Here is a 15,978-nt window from a genome sequence, read left to right as displayed (position 1 = left end):
ATTTTGTAGAATTCCCTTCAATGTTGGGTTTGACTGGTATTTTTGTAATGATTGGACTGGGATTATGGATTTTAGGAACAACACTAAAGAGAAGTGTTCCCCTCATCATATTATATGAAAGATACATGATATCTATATGACATCATTAACCCTGTTACGTTAATCCTGGCCACTTAGTTAAAGTAGCATTTGCCAGATTTTTACACTGTAAAGATACCATTTTCTTTCTCATGTTCATACTCTATTCTTTGGGAACAAGTCACTAAAACTAGCCTACGCTCAAAAGGAGCAAGGAATTAATCTCTACTCCCTACTTGGAGGAGAATCTACACACATTATTTGCAATTATTCCATAAGAAATACTTGGGGTTTTTTGTCTCCTGGAAAGTCTTTAAAAATTTAGTTTCATAGGGACATCTCTACCAGACTTTAATAGATCTAGGAAGAGGACTGATAATTTGTACTTTTTACATTTCTTGGGGGAACAATCAGATTTGGGATCCACTGCTCTAACTTGAAGTCAATTTCCAAATTTCCAAATGCTCATAAGTAAGACATTTGAATGTCTCAAAAGCATTTCACATCCCCACCAAAAAAACAAAAAACAAACAAACAAAACCCCAAAAAAACAAAAAGCAGCTTTATTTCACATATGGCATCATAAATTCTTTTTCTCTCTCAGGTTAGCAGTCTTAGAGACAACTTTAATTCATTCCTCTTTCCCCTTTCTTACCTACACATGACTTGTCATTATGTCTCATAAATTCTTACTTAAAAGTATTTATTGAATTTATTCTTTTCTCTCCGATGCCTGGCCCAGACTTTCTAGGCTACTTCCTAGCCTAGAACAGTAGCTTCTGCTTTGCCTCTTATTAACCTCTCCTCATCTGATCCATTCTGCAAATGAAAAGCAATCTTAAAACCACTGCATTCCCTGTATTAATCCCCTATTGAAAATACCACAATAGCTACCCATTATCCATTATTATTACACTCCCAAGAAGGAGGCCTTCTGACATGAGTTAGGCACTAAATGACATCGTTAATGTTAGAGAATGAAGCTGTCATAGAAAACGGGGGTGGGGGAGCCAGTGAGAAGAATAAATAAACTCAAGACTTCGTTCTAACTCCACCAATTTTCCATTAATGTGCTTTCTCTCTGTCAAGAGCTAGGCACATTAAGCTCATTCACTTCTGTTTTTCTCTAAACGTTCTATGGTCAGGAGTTAATGCTCTTGAATCGGTCCTCTTGGATTAGCCTCTTTCACCAAATGCATTCGCTACTCTAAGATGGGCCTGGGGCTACCTCATGATTATAAGCCACCCTCAGCCATGGAAAGCCTAGCAGTACATGGTTAGGAATGAGAAACAAACCACTCAGGTCAGCCTCTAATCTGGACTTAAACAGGGACGAAGTCAGCTGTTCACCAAGCTACAGGACATGCTACTGCATGGCATCTGGCATCCAACGGCATCTGGATGTTTCCATAGTATTCAAACAAGTTCCCCAGGTAGGAGACCATGTAACATTTTAAAGTTAAAGTCTTAACATATAACTAAATGCATGTATTTATCTAAATTACAAAATCTTCTGGCTCTAATTCCTAGAAAATCCTGCAAAAATGGCACTGCATCAAGAATTCAGGATCCTAACTAATATTCTCATCCTGGAAACCAGGTCCTTATCCAGTCAACATTTCCCTCGATACCAAACAAAATTACCTCTTTGTTCTAGACATTTGGGTCTGCTCACTCTCTGCTGCATCCACAAAGGAAAGGTAATTATTAATTTGTCCACTTTCTAATTTTTCTCCCATTGTTTCCTCCACCATCATCATGGAAAAACTAACGCAGGTCCCTATTTCCTTCATGATTTTTTTTCCCCAATCCCTCCAGCCCCTAACAGATTCTCCTTCTCTGAGGTCATATTTAGGTTTTACTATGTAATTTGAACATTATTAGGTATTCATTTCTGATGAACATTTTTCCCATTATAATGCAAACTCTTTGTGGAGAGACAATGAGATACTTAGACCATTCTCCTTAATGCTAAACACAGTATTAGACACATTTTATAATGCTATTAGACACACGCTAGCAAAAAATTTTAGATTATGTCTTCTTTATTATTACATGGTTTAGAAATAAAGAGTACTTTCCAACAGCCGCTCCCCCCCAACACTATGCTATGGGCAAGAGACCCTTGCGTTTGGATAAGTTCATGTTTCGCTGGTGGTGACAGTCAATACCAAAATTTCATGAGCAAATCTCATTCTATCAGGTCAGCTTACTCAGTAAAACCAGGCAGAGCTTCCATCCAAGTGAAGAATTACCTAAAATAAGTCATTGTTCTCAAATTCAGAGACAGTGAAGATGAAATATAAAGAGTTATTGGAAGACATAAAGGGTTCTTTGTTTTTGGATATAGAAGCTAGTGTGTGTGTGTGTGTGTGTGTGTACACAAAGTTTACATCACGATCTTTGTGATTCACTATGAGAAGCTACTGGTCTAGGAGGACTCCTTGATGGGCACTCAGATTCATTTACTGAACAAATGTTTATTGAGCACTTACTATGTACGGTCATTGTTCTAGGCTCTAGGAATACAGATGTGAACAAATCACACAAAAATCTCTGCCATGATGGAACTTACATTCCAATGGAACTGTTTAAAGCACTATTGAAAGCATGGTTTTGATGGAGCAGATTCCTGTTTTTTTCCCCTTTGCTTCCAGTGGTGAATATTACAGCAATTTCCTCTGATCAAAGCACAAACACTAATATTTCAATTGGCTTACAAAACACAATGATTCCATTTCTCCTCTTCAGTCAATACCTATGAAATAACTTACCTACATTTTCACAAAGTTGGGAGAATATTAGTAACATACCGAACATTTAGTAGCCAATTGTTCTGCTAAAATCTTTTCTTGAATTATCTCATTTTATCCTCAAAACAATCCTGTATCCCTAGATGGCAGACATCATTATCACTATCATTCTATAGATGAGATGACGCAGCACAAGGAGATTAAATAACTTCCTCAATGTTACAAGACAATATTGTAGAACAACAATATTTATGCATGGCTGTTTACCCTTTATAACCTGAAAAAAATTATTTTGTCACAAGAGCACTCCCTAAAATAATTTCTAGTTATTTTTCCATTTTTCTGATTTTCTAGAAACAAATTTTGACACTATGCTATCATCCATTTTGCCAAGAGGAGTTCTATTTCTTTTTAATTAAGGCAATTAGTTGCATAATTCAAATAAGTGACACAACCCCATTTTGATGAGAGTACCTAAAATATTAAAAAGATCTCCTAAATATTTCATGTTTCGTTGCTGGTGCAGGATGACTTTTGGGTCTAGTTCAACCTTAAGATGTTGGGATTCAAGTGTCAATGCCAGGCGAGCGCTGTGAAGCTTTTCATGGCATAAAACTAGGATCAAATTTGGCAGATGAAGAAGAATCTATAGAGACCTTTTTAGAAAGCAGACATGCATTTTGCTTTTGCAGGATTAGTTTTTTACATTTGTTCCTTTCTTTTTTTTTTTTTTTAATTTTTTTTTTAACGTTTATTTATTTTTGAGACAGAGAGAGACAGAGCATGAACAGGGGAGGGGCAGAGAGAGAGAGAGAGATACAGAATCTGAAACAGGCTCCAGGCTCCGAGCTGTCAGCACAGAGCCCGACGCGGGGCTCGAACTCACGGATCGCGAGATCGTGACCTGAGCCGAAGTCGGCCGCTTAACCGACTGAGCCACCCAGGCGCCCCTACATTTGTTCCTTTCTCACAAAGCATCACATAGAACTCTTGAGAATTTTTGTCTAGTTCCTATTTCATAACTAGTGGGAGAAGGAATTTTCTCAGTAAAGATAAGAGACAGTTACCCCATCAACTGGTAGACCTGGATTACATGAAAGAAGCACCCCAAATCAAAATACCCACAATTTTAAAAATACACAGGTTATAATTAATCATTTCTTCTGTAATTTCCTATTATCTATTATAATAGCCCATGTTCATCCAGAATTTACTATGTTCTGGGCACATTTTAAGTGCTTTATGCACTAGCTAACTGAACCATACAATAGCCTTGGTTCTGTCGCTATTGGCCTTTATTGATGAAGAAACTGAGGCCCGGGGGTTTAAAAGATCTTCCCAAGGTTGAGGAGTTGGTAAGTCACCGCACCAGGGGGTCATGTCCAGACATCGCCCATCCCAGAGTCTACACTCTTGACCACAACACCATACTGCCTCAGGATATGTTCTTTTTAGCCATTCTTAGCCATAGGCCTGCGATTCAATTAGGAACATTATTCCCACCAACTGTTCACCATCAGCTAGGATGGCCTGGGCCTAAAATATAAGCAGGCAGGTTTCCTGGCTGAGATAAAGAGCCAGGAATCCACGAAGCTGAGGTGTATCCAGAGCTGGGGATGCCACGAATACATGGGCAGGCGGCAAGGGAAAGCAAAGATGGTAGAAAACGGCTAGGATGAAGTTCAATGCTTTCTCTGCAATGCAATGAGTTATCATTGTCCCATCTCCCCTCTGTTTACCTCCTTCAGCAACAAGTATTTACCGACTACGATCCAGGCACCATTACTTGATCTTCCATAGGTCATGCTCATAGAGCCAGAATCTTAGACCAGTTACTTAATGCCTTTGTGCTTCATATCCTCCTGTATAAATGGGAAAGGGAACAATGTGTAGCTTGTGTGTTAGATGGGTAGCGTCATACGGATACAATGGGTCATTAGGTTCTAGACTAGTGCCGGGCGTGCATACCACATAACTGCCCTCTGGTTGTTTTTGGTGTAAAGATCAAATGAGACGAGGACACGAAAATGCTTCTTCAATTGTAAACGTCCCCAAAATGTAAAGGGTTACGTGGAGATTCCATCGCCAAGGGTCAAGCAGGTATCGGCTTGTGTCATCAGCAACGTGTTGGGTCGGGCACTCTAGGAGACGGGACCAGTCAAGTGTCAGAAACACAGAATGGCATTTCAGTGGGAAGGTGGTCATGAAAAAGTCAAAGGTGAATCCTCCTAAAGGGGCCTCATTCAGCTCTGATGACAGTTTCCTGGCCTTCCCACTAGGCTTCCAGGAGTAGGAGGCAGAGGCAGGCTGTCCTCTCCTGCTCTGGAAAGGCCTGGACTATGTGACTCACCTCAAGACAGGGGAACGTGGGCCTGTCATTCCCGACAAATGATGGCTGTGAGATATTTACATACAATGTTAGATCACGGAAGGATTCCTCCACACTAACAACTCAGACTGCAGTCGGCCTGCACAGCAAATCTATCTCAACTTCCATAGTTTTTATTCCATTTAATACCAAGCAGAAGCCATGAATATAGCAACTCGGTTACGCCCAGTCGATGCAACGTATGTGTGTTAGGAAAAGTCATCATCAGACGAGAGCGCAAATTACCTCACACCTCACAGGATTCAAAGGGCATTTTTAAGTGACCCATTGGACAACACCCTAAATCCAATGCCCTTCCTGCTTCCCCCTTTAAACGTTTTATCTATCTATCTATCTATCTATCTATTTGAGAGCAAGAGAGAGAAGGGGATAGCAACAAAGGCAGAAAGAGGGAGAGAATCTTAAGCAACCTCCATGCTCAGCACGGAGCCGGACACAGAGCTCAATCCCGCAACCCTAGGGTCATGACTCGAGCAGAAATAGTCTGATGCTTAACCAACTGAGCCCCCGAGCCACCCCTAAACATTATTTTAATGTTTTTTTTTTAATTTTTTTTTAACATTTATTTATTTTTGAGAGACAGAGCAGGAGCAGAAGAGGGACAGAGAGAGAGAGAGAGAGAGGGAGACACAGAATCTGAAGCGGGCTCCAGGCTCTGAGCCGTCAGCACAGAGCCCAATGTGGGGCTTGAACTCACAAACCATGAGATCATGACCTGAGCCGAAGTCGGACGCTTAACCAACTGAGCCACCCAGACTCCCCTAATGTTCATTTATTTTTGAGAGAGAGAGAGAGGCAGACAGAGGAGCCGAAGTAGGCTCCGTGCAGGCTCCATACCGTCAGCACAGAGCCTGACGTGGGGCTCGAACTCACAAACCATGAGATCATGACCTGAGCCAAAGGCAGACTCTTGACCTACTGAGCCCCCCCAGGTGCCCCTAAACACTTGTTTTAAAAACTCCTTTGACTGATGAGATCTGCCCTCGAAGCAAACATGTGAGAGACCTATAGCATTTCTGAGCCGCCCATACAGCACGTAAGAAACAGAAGTAAACTTCCTACTGGCAGAACACAAGTCCTTTTGTGAAAGCATCTCTAGCGCTGCTGGAAGCAAGTCCCAAGTAAAAAGAGACAAAGAGACAAGTCTTTCTGCATCTCTGGATTGTGCACGTGTTTTGCCAACAAGAAATGGAACAGCTTTCGTTCCCGAATCTGCCGTTTTTTCAGTGACTGGGCATTGTCACCAACAGACACTTGCATTCACCCACCCAAGTAACTAATATGTTTTGAGGTCCTACTATGTGCCAGGTGCTCTTTATGCACCCTCCCCCCAGAGTAAATAAGGCTACATGAATGAATAAATCCATGACTTTGGAAAGGGGGAAATGTTGTATTAATAATATACTACCAACTCAGGCACATTTCAATAAAAAGCCTGAACACAAACATTTGTTATACTTTTCATCACCATTTTGGACTCAGTGCCTCTACTCTACAGGTCAGCCAAATAACATGCTACATATGCTCAAAAAATGCAAAGAATGAGCAAAAGTACTTCGTGGCTATTTGAGTGGACTTTGCTGACAATCAAAGTAGGTTATTGCCTAACTGATCTGAATTAAGAAGAAATACCCCCTCTCTCTCCAACCATCTGAAAAACCCTCTGACTGCTTCAAGTTTTAGCAATTAGAGAGTCATTTGAGCTGCCAAGATTCCTTCTTTAAGATACTAATATGCCTGGGAAAGCTAGCTGTTAGTAGCATTACAAAGCATACCCATTTTAATCAGATTGCTTTCCTCTTACATATTACTTTGGAGCCCTCCTGACCCTGATACACTGGTCTTTAGATTCCTTGCGGATCCAGGAGTCTGTCATAACAATTTTGGAAGCGTATCAGGACCATGGCTTAGACCCAACTGCATGCAGCCTAGATTCTGGCTTGTCTGGACCCTCCTGGGAAGACGCTAAGTCCTAATGGAGACGTTTACAAGCCAAGCTGGTGGTGCCGAGAGCTGATTCAAGGTGCAAGCTTGGTGCCCGTGCCTCTGACTATCCGCCTGACTGTCCTCTTCGTGACACTCATGTCTATGTCCTGGCACGAGCGGACGACAGTAAAAGGGCGAGAAAAAACAAGATGAGGTTCTCAGGCTGCGTTCTCTGAGGACTTGAGGAACACGGGGGTGCTGGGACGAGTGGTGTCAGCAGAGACTCTGGGACAGACGTAGGTACTCTCTACCCTCAGGGCCTTTGACTTCAGCACAGACACTGGCAGGCCAAAGCAGCAGCAGGGGCACCTCCTGTGGGCATGACAAAGCAGGCCTGCCTTGGTGGGATCTTCCAGAACTATTTGGGAATTTCCACACAACAACTGAGAATCGGGCAATAGCAAAAATCAATTAGCAACAGCTGCTTATGTGCAAAACCTGGGATTCTGAAAAGTAAAAAAAAAAAAAAACACTCCTCCCGTTCTTCTAAACCGGAAGTACGACTTAAGAGGAAAAGCCCAAAATCTTACAGCACTCGGGGCTTCAGTTACTGCATCTGTTTAATGGGAATTTTGCTTGCTGTCACCTACCTGCTCTATAACTTGGAAGGTAGGTAAATGGCATGAAGGCCCGTATTCTCAAGCAGAACTGAAACCAACTTACAAACACCAATGTGTTTGATTCTAATGAGGAGGGGAACATATTTTTAATTTTAAAACTCAATTTTTAAAAGGTAACTTTTTTTTTTTATCTTTTTCACTGGTTATGATTTCAGTTTTTTGGTATTTTTTTTAAGTTATTTATTTATTTATTTATTTATTTATTTAGAGGGGAGGGGATGAGAGAGAGAGGGGTAGGGAGAGTCCCAAGCAGGCTCCATGCTGAGAGTGAGGAGCCAGAGCCACACTCGGGGCTCGATCCCACAGAACCAGGAGATCATGACCTGAGCCGAAATCAAGAGTGGGACTGATTAACCGACTGAGTCACCCAGGCGCCCCTCAGTTTTAGTTTTACACGGAAATTGGATGAGAGGAAGGAATTCAAAAACAGAATTTAAAAAGGAATAGTTTGATTGCTTTGAGATAACACAAAGAATACTTTAAGCACGGTTGTTGCCTCTTTCCCAAAGAAATGTCTTTCTCAAAGAAATATGCATCCATGATTCTCTCTGTTATTACAAAGTTTGCATGAAACAAAGATCCCTTTACAAAGTGACTGGAAGTGAAACAGTGTTGTACAAAGAATTCTCTTAAACTTCCCAGTGGAAATGTTAGTTAAAGATGAGTACAATGTCATGTTGCTAAGGACCGTAGGCTCATCTAAAGCAACCCCTTCATTTTACAAATGAAAAAAACAATGTCCAGAAAGCTGTCATTTATAGATATCTCAGAGTCACAGGATGGCCCAGCTGGAACCAGGTCTCATGTCTGCTCCAGGCCAGTTCTTAAGGCATTTTCCACAGTCACACACGCACACACACACACACACACACACACACACAGGGTTCTCAAGGCACTTTCCACAGTCACACACACGTTCGTGCAGCACACAGTGCACTGCTCACATTTTGTTCAAAAAGTAAGTAACATGAACATGTGATTTAAATTAGGGACGAGACCGAAAAGTTAAGCTAAGCGTGTGCGAGAGAACTAGAATCACTTTACGGGAACGCTGACGCCAACCACTTATATCCTTCGGAATTTTGCAAGCAGTGGAGCTTAGGGGATCTGGAGCCTAGATTCAGTTCCCTAAACCGAACATTCAACAGGGCAGATGTACAACCAGGTTATCCTGAGGGTACAACAGCACCGGAGTAGAGTTTTGTTGTTGCTCTTGTTTCCATTTCTGCCTTGCGACATGTTTTGAGGAAAAAATAAAGCATGATGTGATAGCACAGGGGGAAGAATGTCTATCAACCCCTCCTACCGTAACCTTTCTGCTGGCACAGTGCGCTCACCTAGGTCTTGCTTCGCCTCACCCCCGGATTTTGCCTGTCAGACAATCAGGTCCTCGGGCCCACAGCTCCCCCATCTCGACCCACACCGCACCTTCTATCATTGGCCTCTCTTCCCTATTTTCAAATGTTACCCAAGCATCGAAGCACCCACTCATGTCCTTTACCACAGCTTTTTCCCCTACTCCGTCTGTCGCTGGTGAGCCAGCCCTTCCCTGGTTTTATGAATTTTTCTCTTACTGTTTCCTACCGGTGGGTCTGGCATTCCCAAATTCAGCATAACATCTTGAAGGCAAGACTCATGTCTTAGGAATCTCTTGAGCCCTCTTCCCACCCCTATCTCCATATACTCTAACATCTGGCTGATGGTAACAGATTCTCAGTCAATACTCTGTTGGACAGTCCAGACAAGGTGGAGGAAGAAAACACCTGCTTCATCTGAGTGATGCCGTCCAAAGCATCAGCACCGTTTTCTGAGCCTAACTCCCTACCCCCACTGCTCTTCTTCAGACTCCACATGATGCCCCGATCACATGGTTACCGACTTCTTCCTCTGCTGGGTTTCTTAAATCAGTTAGTCCCTTCTCTCTAATCACGGCCCTAAGTCAGATGCACTTCCAACCGAGGTCGTGACACCTAGCCACCTCTCTTACTCCAAGGACCACAGCCAAATCAAAGTGTCCATATAGATTCCACCTCTTTCCCCTCCACGTGAGAAATGGACCCCTCCAGTCCTTCCCAGGCTTGAAGGCAGGAGTGATAATCACGTAGACACTTCAGTTACAGAGACGTCCCCCATCCCCACCACCCTTCTTCACCAGCAAAGCACCCAGTGCTCCTGAACCTAACAGCCCAAGTGTAATTTTTCTCAACGAAGAAAAGTTTTCTCTCCCCACTTTCTTCTGAAAATAGGAAATAATATATTCCAAGCAAAACACCTCTGCCTTTCTTAGATAGTGTCCTCGGCAGAATATGCCATTTCCCTATGAGCAGCAGGAGACTGAGGTCTCAGAAGTTGTCTCCTTTTCTCCTCCAGCCCCTCCCAACTTCCCTGACAAGATCTGGGTGTCAGAATCTATGCCTGGCTCTCCTGGAGCCATCCCCCTAAGTCTCTAACTCTCGCACACGCCCAGGGCGCGCACACACCTGCCAAACTGCTCACCACCTTGCTCGGTTCTCTGCTTCCCTCCAAAGGTCCTTCTCCGGCCGGTCTTTCCTGCTCCTTCTTTGCTGGACTGGCCTCCTACGCGCCTCACTCGAGGGAGGTCAAGGCGCCCCCACTGCCCCGACGGCACTTGAGCTCACGTCTGCAGCCCCAGCAGCCGGGCCCACGGGATCCTTCCACCCTCCGGAAACCCCGACAGGTGCAGCCTTAGGTGCCAAGTGCCCAAGCCTTAACCCAGCGCTAGCCGGATGGTCCCGGTGCTCCGACAGGCCCCTGAGCTGCAGCCCCCAGTGCGCCCTGGGGTCCAAAGGCCCGCGCGGATCAGGGTTCGCCCTCCAGGCCACTCCACCCCAGACTTTCCTCCTGGGGTTCCAGTGCCCGGCGCGCCACTTACCCAGGGCGAGGGCCAGGAGCAGTGGCAGGGAGCTGGCGCCGCCGGCCGGGGCGGCCCGGTCCATCAACCCCACGCTGCGGGGCCGGGCAGCCCCTGACCCAGTCCCCCGCCTCCTCCTGCGCCCCTTCCCGGGCCGCGGGCGCCCGAGGGCGGGCCTGGAAACTACTCTCGGGCCAGCAGGAAACGAAACTACTCCCCAGGCTGGCACCCCGGCCACAGGGCGGGCAAACACCCGGGGCGGGCGGCCGGCCGGCTCCGGGAGTGGGGCTGGGAGGAGGGAGCCTCCTATTTATCCTCGCTCTTTCTGCACACACCCCGCCAGCGAGGCGCGGGACTCGGTCGCGTCGCGGTAGCCTCCACTTTGTTCCCACCCAAATTACCCCACACCCACGCTCGAGGACACATGCGGGCTGCCCTGGGACCAGCTCACCCACTCCCCCTGCTGGGTCGCACCTGGCTCTCGGTTTCCCTCCCCCCTGGGGCGTAAGCCAGGTAGGTGGGGAGCAGAGAAGAATGCTCCCGGAGGGGTGGCCCACTTGCTGGGCCGGCAGGCAGCACTGAGGGACGCGGGCTCTAGACTTCTGGAACGCCCTGGAGCCCCACGCGCGCCCTGAATGCTAGTCTCCCTTATTTCAACCAATTGCTGGGGTCTCCGGAGGGACCAGAGCCAACATTCGCTGTGGTTAACCGCAGGCCTTTGGCAATCTGCAAGCCTTTCTCTCACATGGATCGTGTGTTGCGTGTCTGGAAGTTTGGCTCACCGAGAGCTACTTTGGAAATTTCGTTCTGTTTTCTTCTGTGCCCAGTGACTCCTTTATTCACTGTATTTTCATTCACTGTGTCGGATCTATTTAAAAAAACGCTTTTTGCCTGGGCTCTTCCCTCACTCGCTCCCTCATCACACCCTCTCTTTATGGAGACGTGGAATCCGATGGTTCCGCACCAATCATTTTCTGGAACAGAAAGGCATCCTTACCGCCACATCCAGTGTTACCTTATGTGATTAAATATATTTGCCTGCAAAATAGCTAAAGGGCACAGCTGTTTTCATGCTGATCTGTATTCGTCTTGCAAGATCGCTATGTAATCACGCCCCCTCAGTACAGAAGTCCCAGTTCTATAGTATCCAAAGTCCAATAAACATTCATTAGCCTATGAAATGCAGTTCTGATGGCCGTCCCCCCGCATTGTTTAAATTAAACAAATTATAATGCACGTGTCTTCCACAAGTGACATTTCATTTCAAAACCAATTCCCATGATTTCAGTGCTCCGGGCAACTGATATATCCAGAGGAATAAAAATCAGCTGTTCATTTTCAGAATCCCATTCTAGCCCCCACATGACAGCTCATAAAGCATTGATAGGACAGGCATGGGGGTTAAAGAAATCCAAGGTTGTGAGAAAGAAAGTTACCCCATCTCGAATAAAAAGGGTAGGTGCACAGGAGGCTAGGGATTTGGCCTCATCTCCCTCCCTCTCTTTTCTTTTCTGATCGTCTCTCCTTCCTCCAGGGCCCTATGTTGAAGCATCTTTCACTGTCGAGGAGCTGTCCTGCTATCCCCAACAGAACATAACTATTTTATTTTCCTGTTCCATAGATACTAATAAAAAATAAAGCACACCAAAACAATAAAAAAGGCTAAATGCCTGTCGAGTATTGTAAAGTGCCTGGCCTTGGTGTAAGTATTCATCATTCATACCATTCAAATGGTAAATTAACTTTTTCAGGCCTCTAGAGTATGAAAGAGTGTAATTTAATACACAGATCAATTAATAGCCTTCCCTAAGGGTTGTATGTAATGCTGGAAATAAAATAAGCACTCTGGAGAATATGCCTTCCAAATTTCCTGGCACTGGAGGTCCAATCTCTTCAAGGTCAAGCCACTTTCCTTTTCCTTCCTTCCTTCCTTCCTTCCTTCCTTCCTTCCTTCCTTCCTACCTTTCTTCACCTCCTTCTTACCTCTCTTCCTCCTCCTTCCCTTCCTTCCCCCCCACTCTCTCTCAATTCATTCACTCAGTGGAGGAAGGTCAATCTGTGATCCAGCCATAAACTTTGTTTTTTGTTTTGTTTTGTTTTGTTTTATTTTTTTCAATATATGAAATTTATTGTCAAATTGGTTTCCATACAACACCCAGTGCTCATCCCAACAGATGCCCTCCTCCATACCCATTCCCCACCCTCCCCTCCCTCCCACCCCCCATCAACCCTCAGTTTGTTCTCAGTTTTTAACAGTCTCTTATGCTTTCAGCCATAAACCCTGGAAGAGTAGAAGGTAAGAACTGACCTTTCTGTGGCCTCACTCGGGTAGCTGAGGTGTGTCTGAATGTTTCAGATTGTAAGCTGAGCTTAAGATTGTAAACTAAGGATGGAAGGAGAGTCCCACCAGAGTCACAAGGTAGGATTTGTATCCCCACTGTCCCCGCCACGTGACTGCTTAGTGGTGTCTTTCCTGTGCCAGCTTTAGGCTGGTAAAACCAGCCCTCCCAAATCTGGTATGAGGCTTGAGTGGATTCCTTTGGAGGGCCTTTATGCTAGAATCTTCTCCTACACAGATCAGCCTCCAGCTGGGACACTCCTCCCACCTCTGGATAGGACAATGTAAGCTTGTGATTATTTGTGGGCACAACATACAAACCACAGGTGGTGGTAGAAAAGAAAATGTGGGAATGTATTCTTTCTAGGTCAGCCTGTATTCTCCCAATTATCGTTTTAAGGCATTCAGTAGTATAGGATGACTTCCTAATGGCTACTAACCTTATTTAACCCAGTAAGAGTGGGCGACTGAAAAGAAATATGAACGGTGAAAAACGTTTTAAAAAATAATATTCTGTTGTAATGATAAACATTTTGCATTGTAGTTCATTGAAAATTAGTAGTATGATCTATGTAGAGAGCTTTTAAATATTCCATTTGAAATCACTGAACTAGTCTCTAAGGAAAACCAGTGAAAAATCACTGCCCAAAAGTTGCGTTCAAGTGATTTTGTTTTACAATCTAGTTTTTCTGGAAGGAGAGGATTGTTATTTTTATTTTTTTCTTATCTATTGTATTGTACCTTCCTGTTCAGTCTTTCAAGGATCTTTTTTTTAAGCTTTTTTTAATTTTAGTACCAGTTAGGTATTAATTAATACCTAATACCAGTTAGGTCATTAATACCAGTATAGGTATTAATATATGGTGTCATATCAGTTGCAGGTGCACAATACAGTGATTCAACACTTCTACTCAGTACTCAGTGCTCATTATGACAAGGGCACGCTCTAACCCCTATTACCTATTTCATCCATCCCCCCCCTTTCCTAGGGATGCTGTTTTTTTAAATGTATATGCCTCAATCTGTTTGATTTGCCGTATTTTTTAAATGGCAGCTTAATACAAACTTAATAAAATCTAAGATATAATCTTCTCTGTGATATTATATCTATTAGTTTCAGCCCATCATTATGATCTTTGTCTTTACCCATTGATACATACACCAAAAAGATAAATGCTGATTTTTTTTTTTTTAACCTGGGCTTTTGTGCTGGCCCGAGTGTAGACAAAGTAAGCAAGTGCCTAAGTGGTATCATTTTAAAGCTATAATATGGCAAGGCCCTAGACATCCCAACCTAGTAAAACCTTCCACGGTGGCTTCATCCACTCCTACGTGGTCCCAGACACTCTGGCTAGGACAACAGAGGTGGGCTATTATGTACAATTGGTTTTTGAGTATGTTAGGTCTGTGCAAATTGGAGCTGGAGGCCTGGATCACAAATCACTCACCTTTCTGAGCCCAGTGTCCTCCTCTGTAAAATGTGATCGTAACGATTTGCAATCCTTATGATTCACAATGATGTATATCTCTAAGGCAAGAATCTTGCATGCGAGAAGTTATTCAGGGCATTAGGGGTGTCATATTATTATCAAAATCTGTTTGTAGGTCCGTAGAAAGTAGGAACTGGCTTCTTTCACTAGCCCTCTCTTGCTAACAGTTGTGCTGGAGGGAAGGAAACAGTACCCAGCAAAACCCTGATGGGAAAGTAATGCTGAGCCTAAAATTCCAGGGATTTGGGCACTAGTTCTCCCTCTTCATCCTCCCTCAGACCTTTCTGACCTTCTTCTCATTTCCTTTTCATTTCTCCTCTTTAGAGACCAAGATGACATAGAATATATAATATATAATATATAATAATTTATTAAACAGTAAATTGAAAGTACTATGTTTCGAAGGTCCAAATAAATGAGCTATCTAGTTTTCCAACCAAAGAAATAAATTTTTAATCTTTGAAGTCAAAGAAATTAATGTTCAATTAGGTTTTCACAAGTAAGTAGAAGATAAATCCCCCCCAGGCTTTAGAAGCTCATTCCCTCTCCTTCCTCCAACTTTTTGGGAAAGAAAAAAAGGGAGAGTAAGAGGTAGGAAGCAGCAAAACAGGAAAGGAGGGGCGACTTAAGCTTGAAATAATTCTTTAAAATGATCAATATAGTTTTGGGGCGCCTGGGTGGCGCAGTCGGTTAAGCGTCCGACTTCAGCCAGGTCACAGATCTCGCGGTCCGGGAGTTCGAGCCCCGCGTCAGGCTCTGGGCTGATGGCTCGGAGCCTGGAGCCTGTTTCCGATTCTGTGTCTCCCTCTCTCTCTGCCCCTCCCCCGTTCATGCTCTGTCTCTCTCTGTCCCAAAAATAAATAAAAAACGTTGAAAAAAAATTTTTTAAATGATCAATATAGTTTAGTGGCTCTTATGATTCCCACAGACAATTCAGTTATGTCCTAACCTCAAAATCCCTTGAGTTTGCTTTTCAGAGGAAACCATGTGTGCTCTTTTAATGATAGCTTTAAATTGTTTTCACATTTCTCATAGCATAATTTTTTTTTCTGAAATGTTTCCTTAGCCCTGTAATGTATACCTGCTCTCTGTCCGTTGATACAGTATTTTTAAAATGTTATAACCGATGTAAAATGTTGTCAAATGACTTCGCAGAAAATTTGGTATCGTGCCTGCAGAGTATTCTGCTATTTTGGTCTTCTGTTTGCTTGATGAATTAAAAGTTTTTATTGTCCCTCCTGATAACTACAGAAGGTCTTTAATAATTTAGTCTTCAGCATTACCACCTAATGGTGGTCCACACCAATAGTTATTTTTGAGATTCAAAGAACTGTAATCCAAAGAAAACAAAGCAAACATCTCTGTTTAAATTTGTTGTGTTTGGATTTTGTGCCCTGGGGAAAGAGAAGAATGGATTTGGGTGGACATAGAGCCTCTGCCCCAGCTAGCAAA

At 43.7% G+C, this 15,978-nt stretch overlaps 1 protein-coding gene across 4 annotated transcripts in view; it reads right to left on the bottom strand.

Moving 5' to 3' along the window:
• Positions 1–11,274, bottom strand: part of BTC (betacellulin) — a 48,276-nt gene extending 37,002 nt beyond the window's left edge. For 2 of the 4 annotated variants that reach the window (XR_005792378.1, XM_040481165.1), the window contains exon 1: positions 10,720–11,229. Coding sequence is in view for 3 of the 4 variants with exons in the window: in XM_040481165.1 (XP_040337099.1) it covers positions 10,720–10,783 (64 nt within the window). In the remaining variant the exon portion in view is untranslated. Of the gene's footprint in view, positions 1–10,719 lie in introns of all 4 variants that reach the window. The other 2 variants (XM_040481167.1, XM_040481166.1) reach the window with 2 other exon arrangements.
• Between the last annotated feature and the right edge of the window lie 4,704 nt (positions 11,275–15,978).

Source organism: Herpailurus yagouaroundi, unplaced genomic scaffold (assembly GCF_014898765.1).
Source record: "Herpailurus yagouaroundi ecotype Mexico unplaced genomic scaffold, PumYag 28, whole genome shotgun sequence".
Taxonomy (NCBI): Eukaryota; Metazoa; Chordata; class Mammalia; order Carnivora; family Felidae; genus Herpailurus; species Herpailurus yagouaroundi.
The sequence above is the reverse complement of the archived record's forward strand: the minus strand, read 5'-3'. Positions and strand labels throughout refer to the sequence as shown.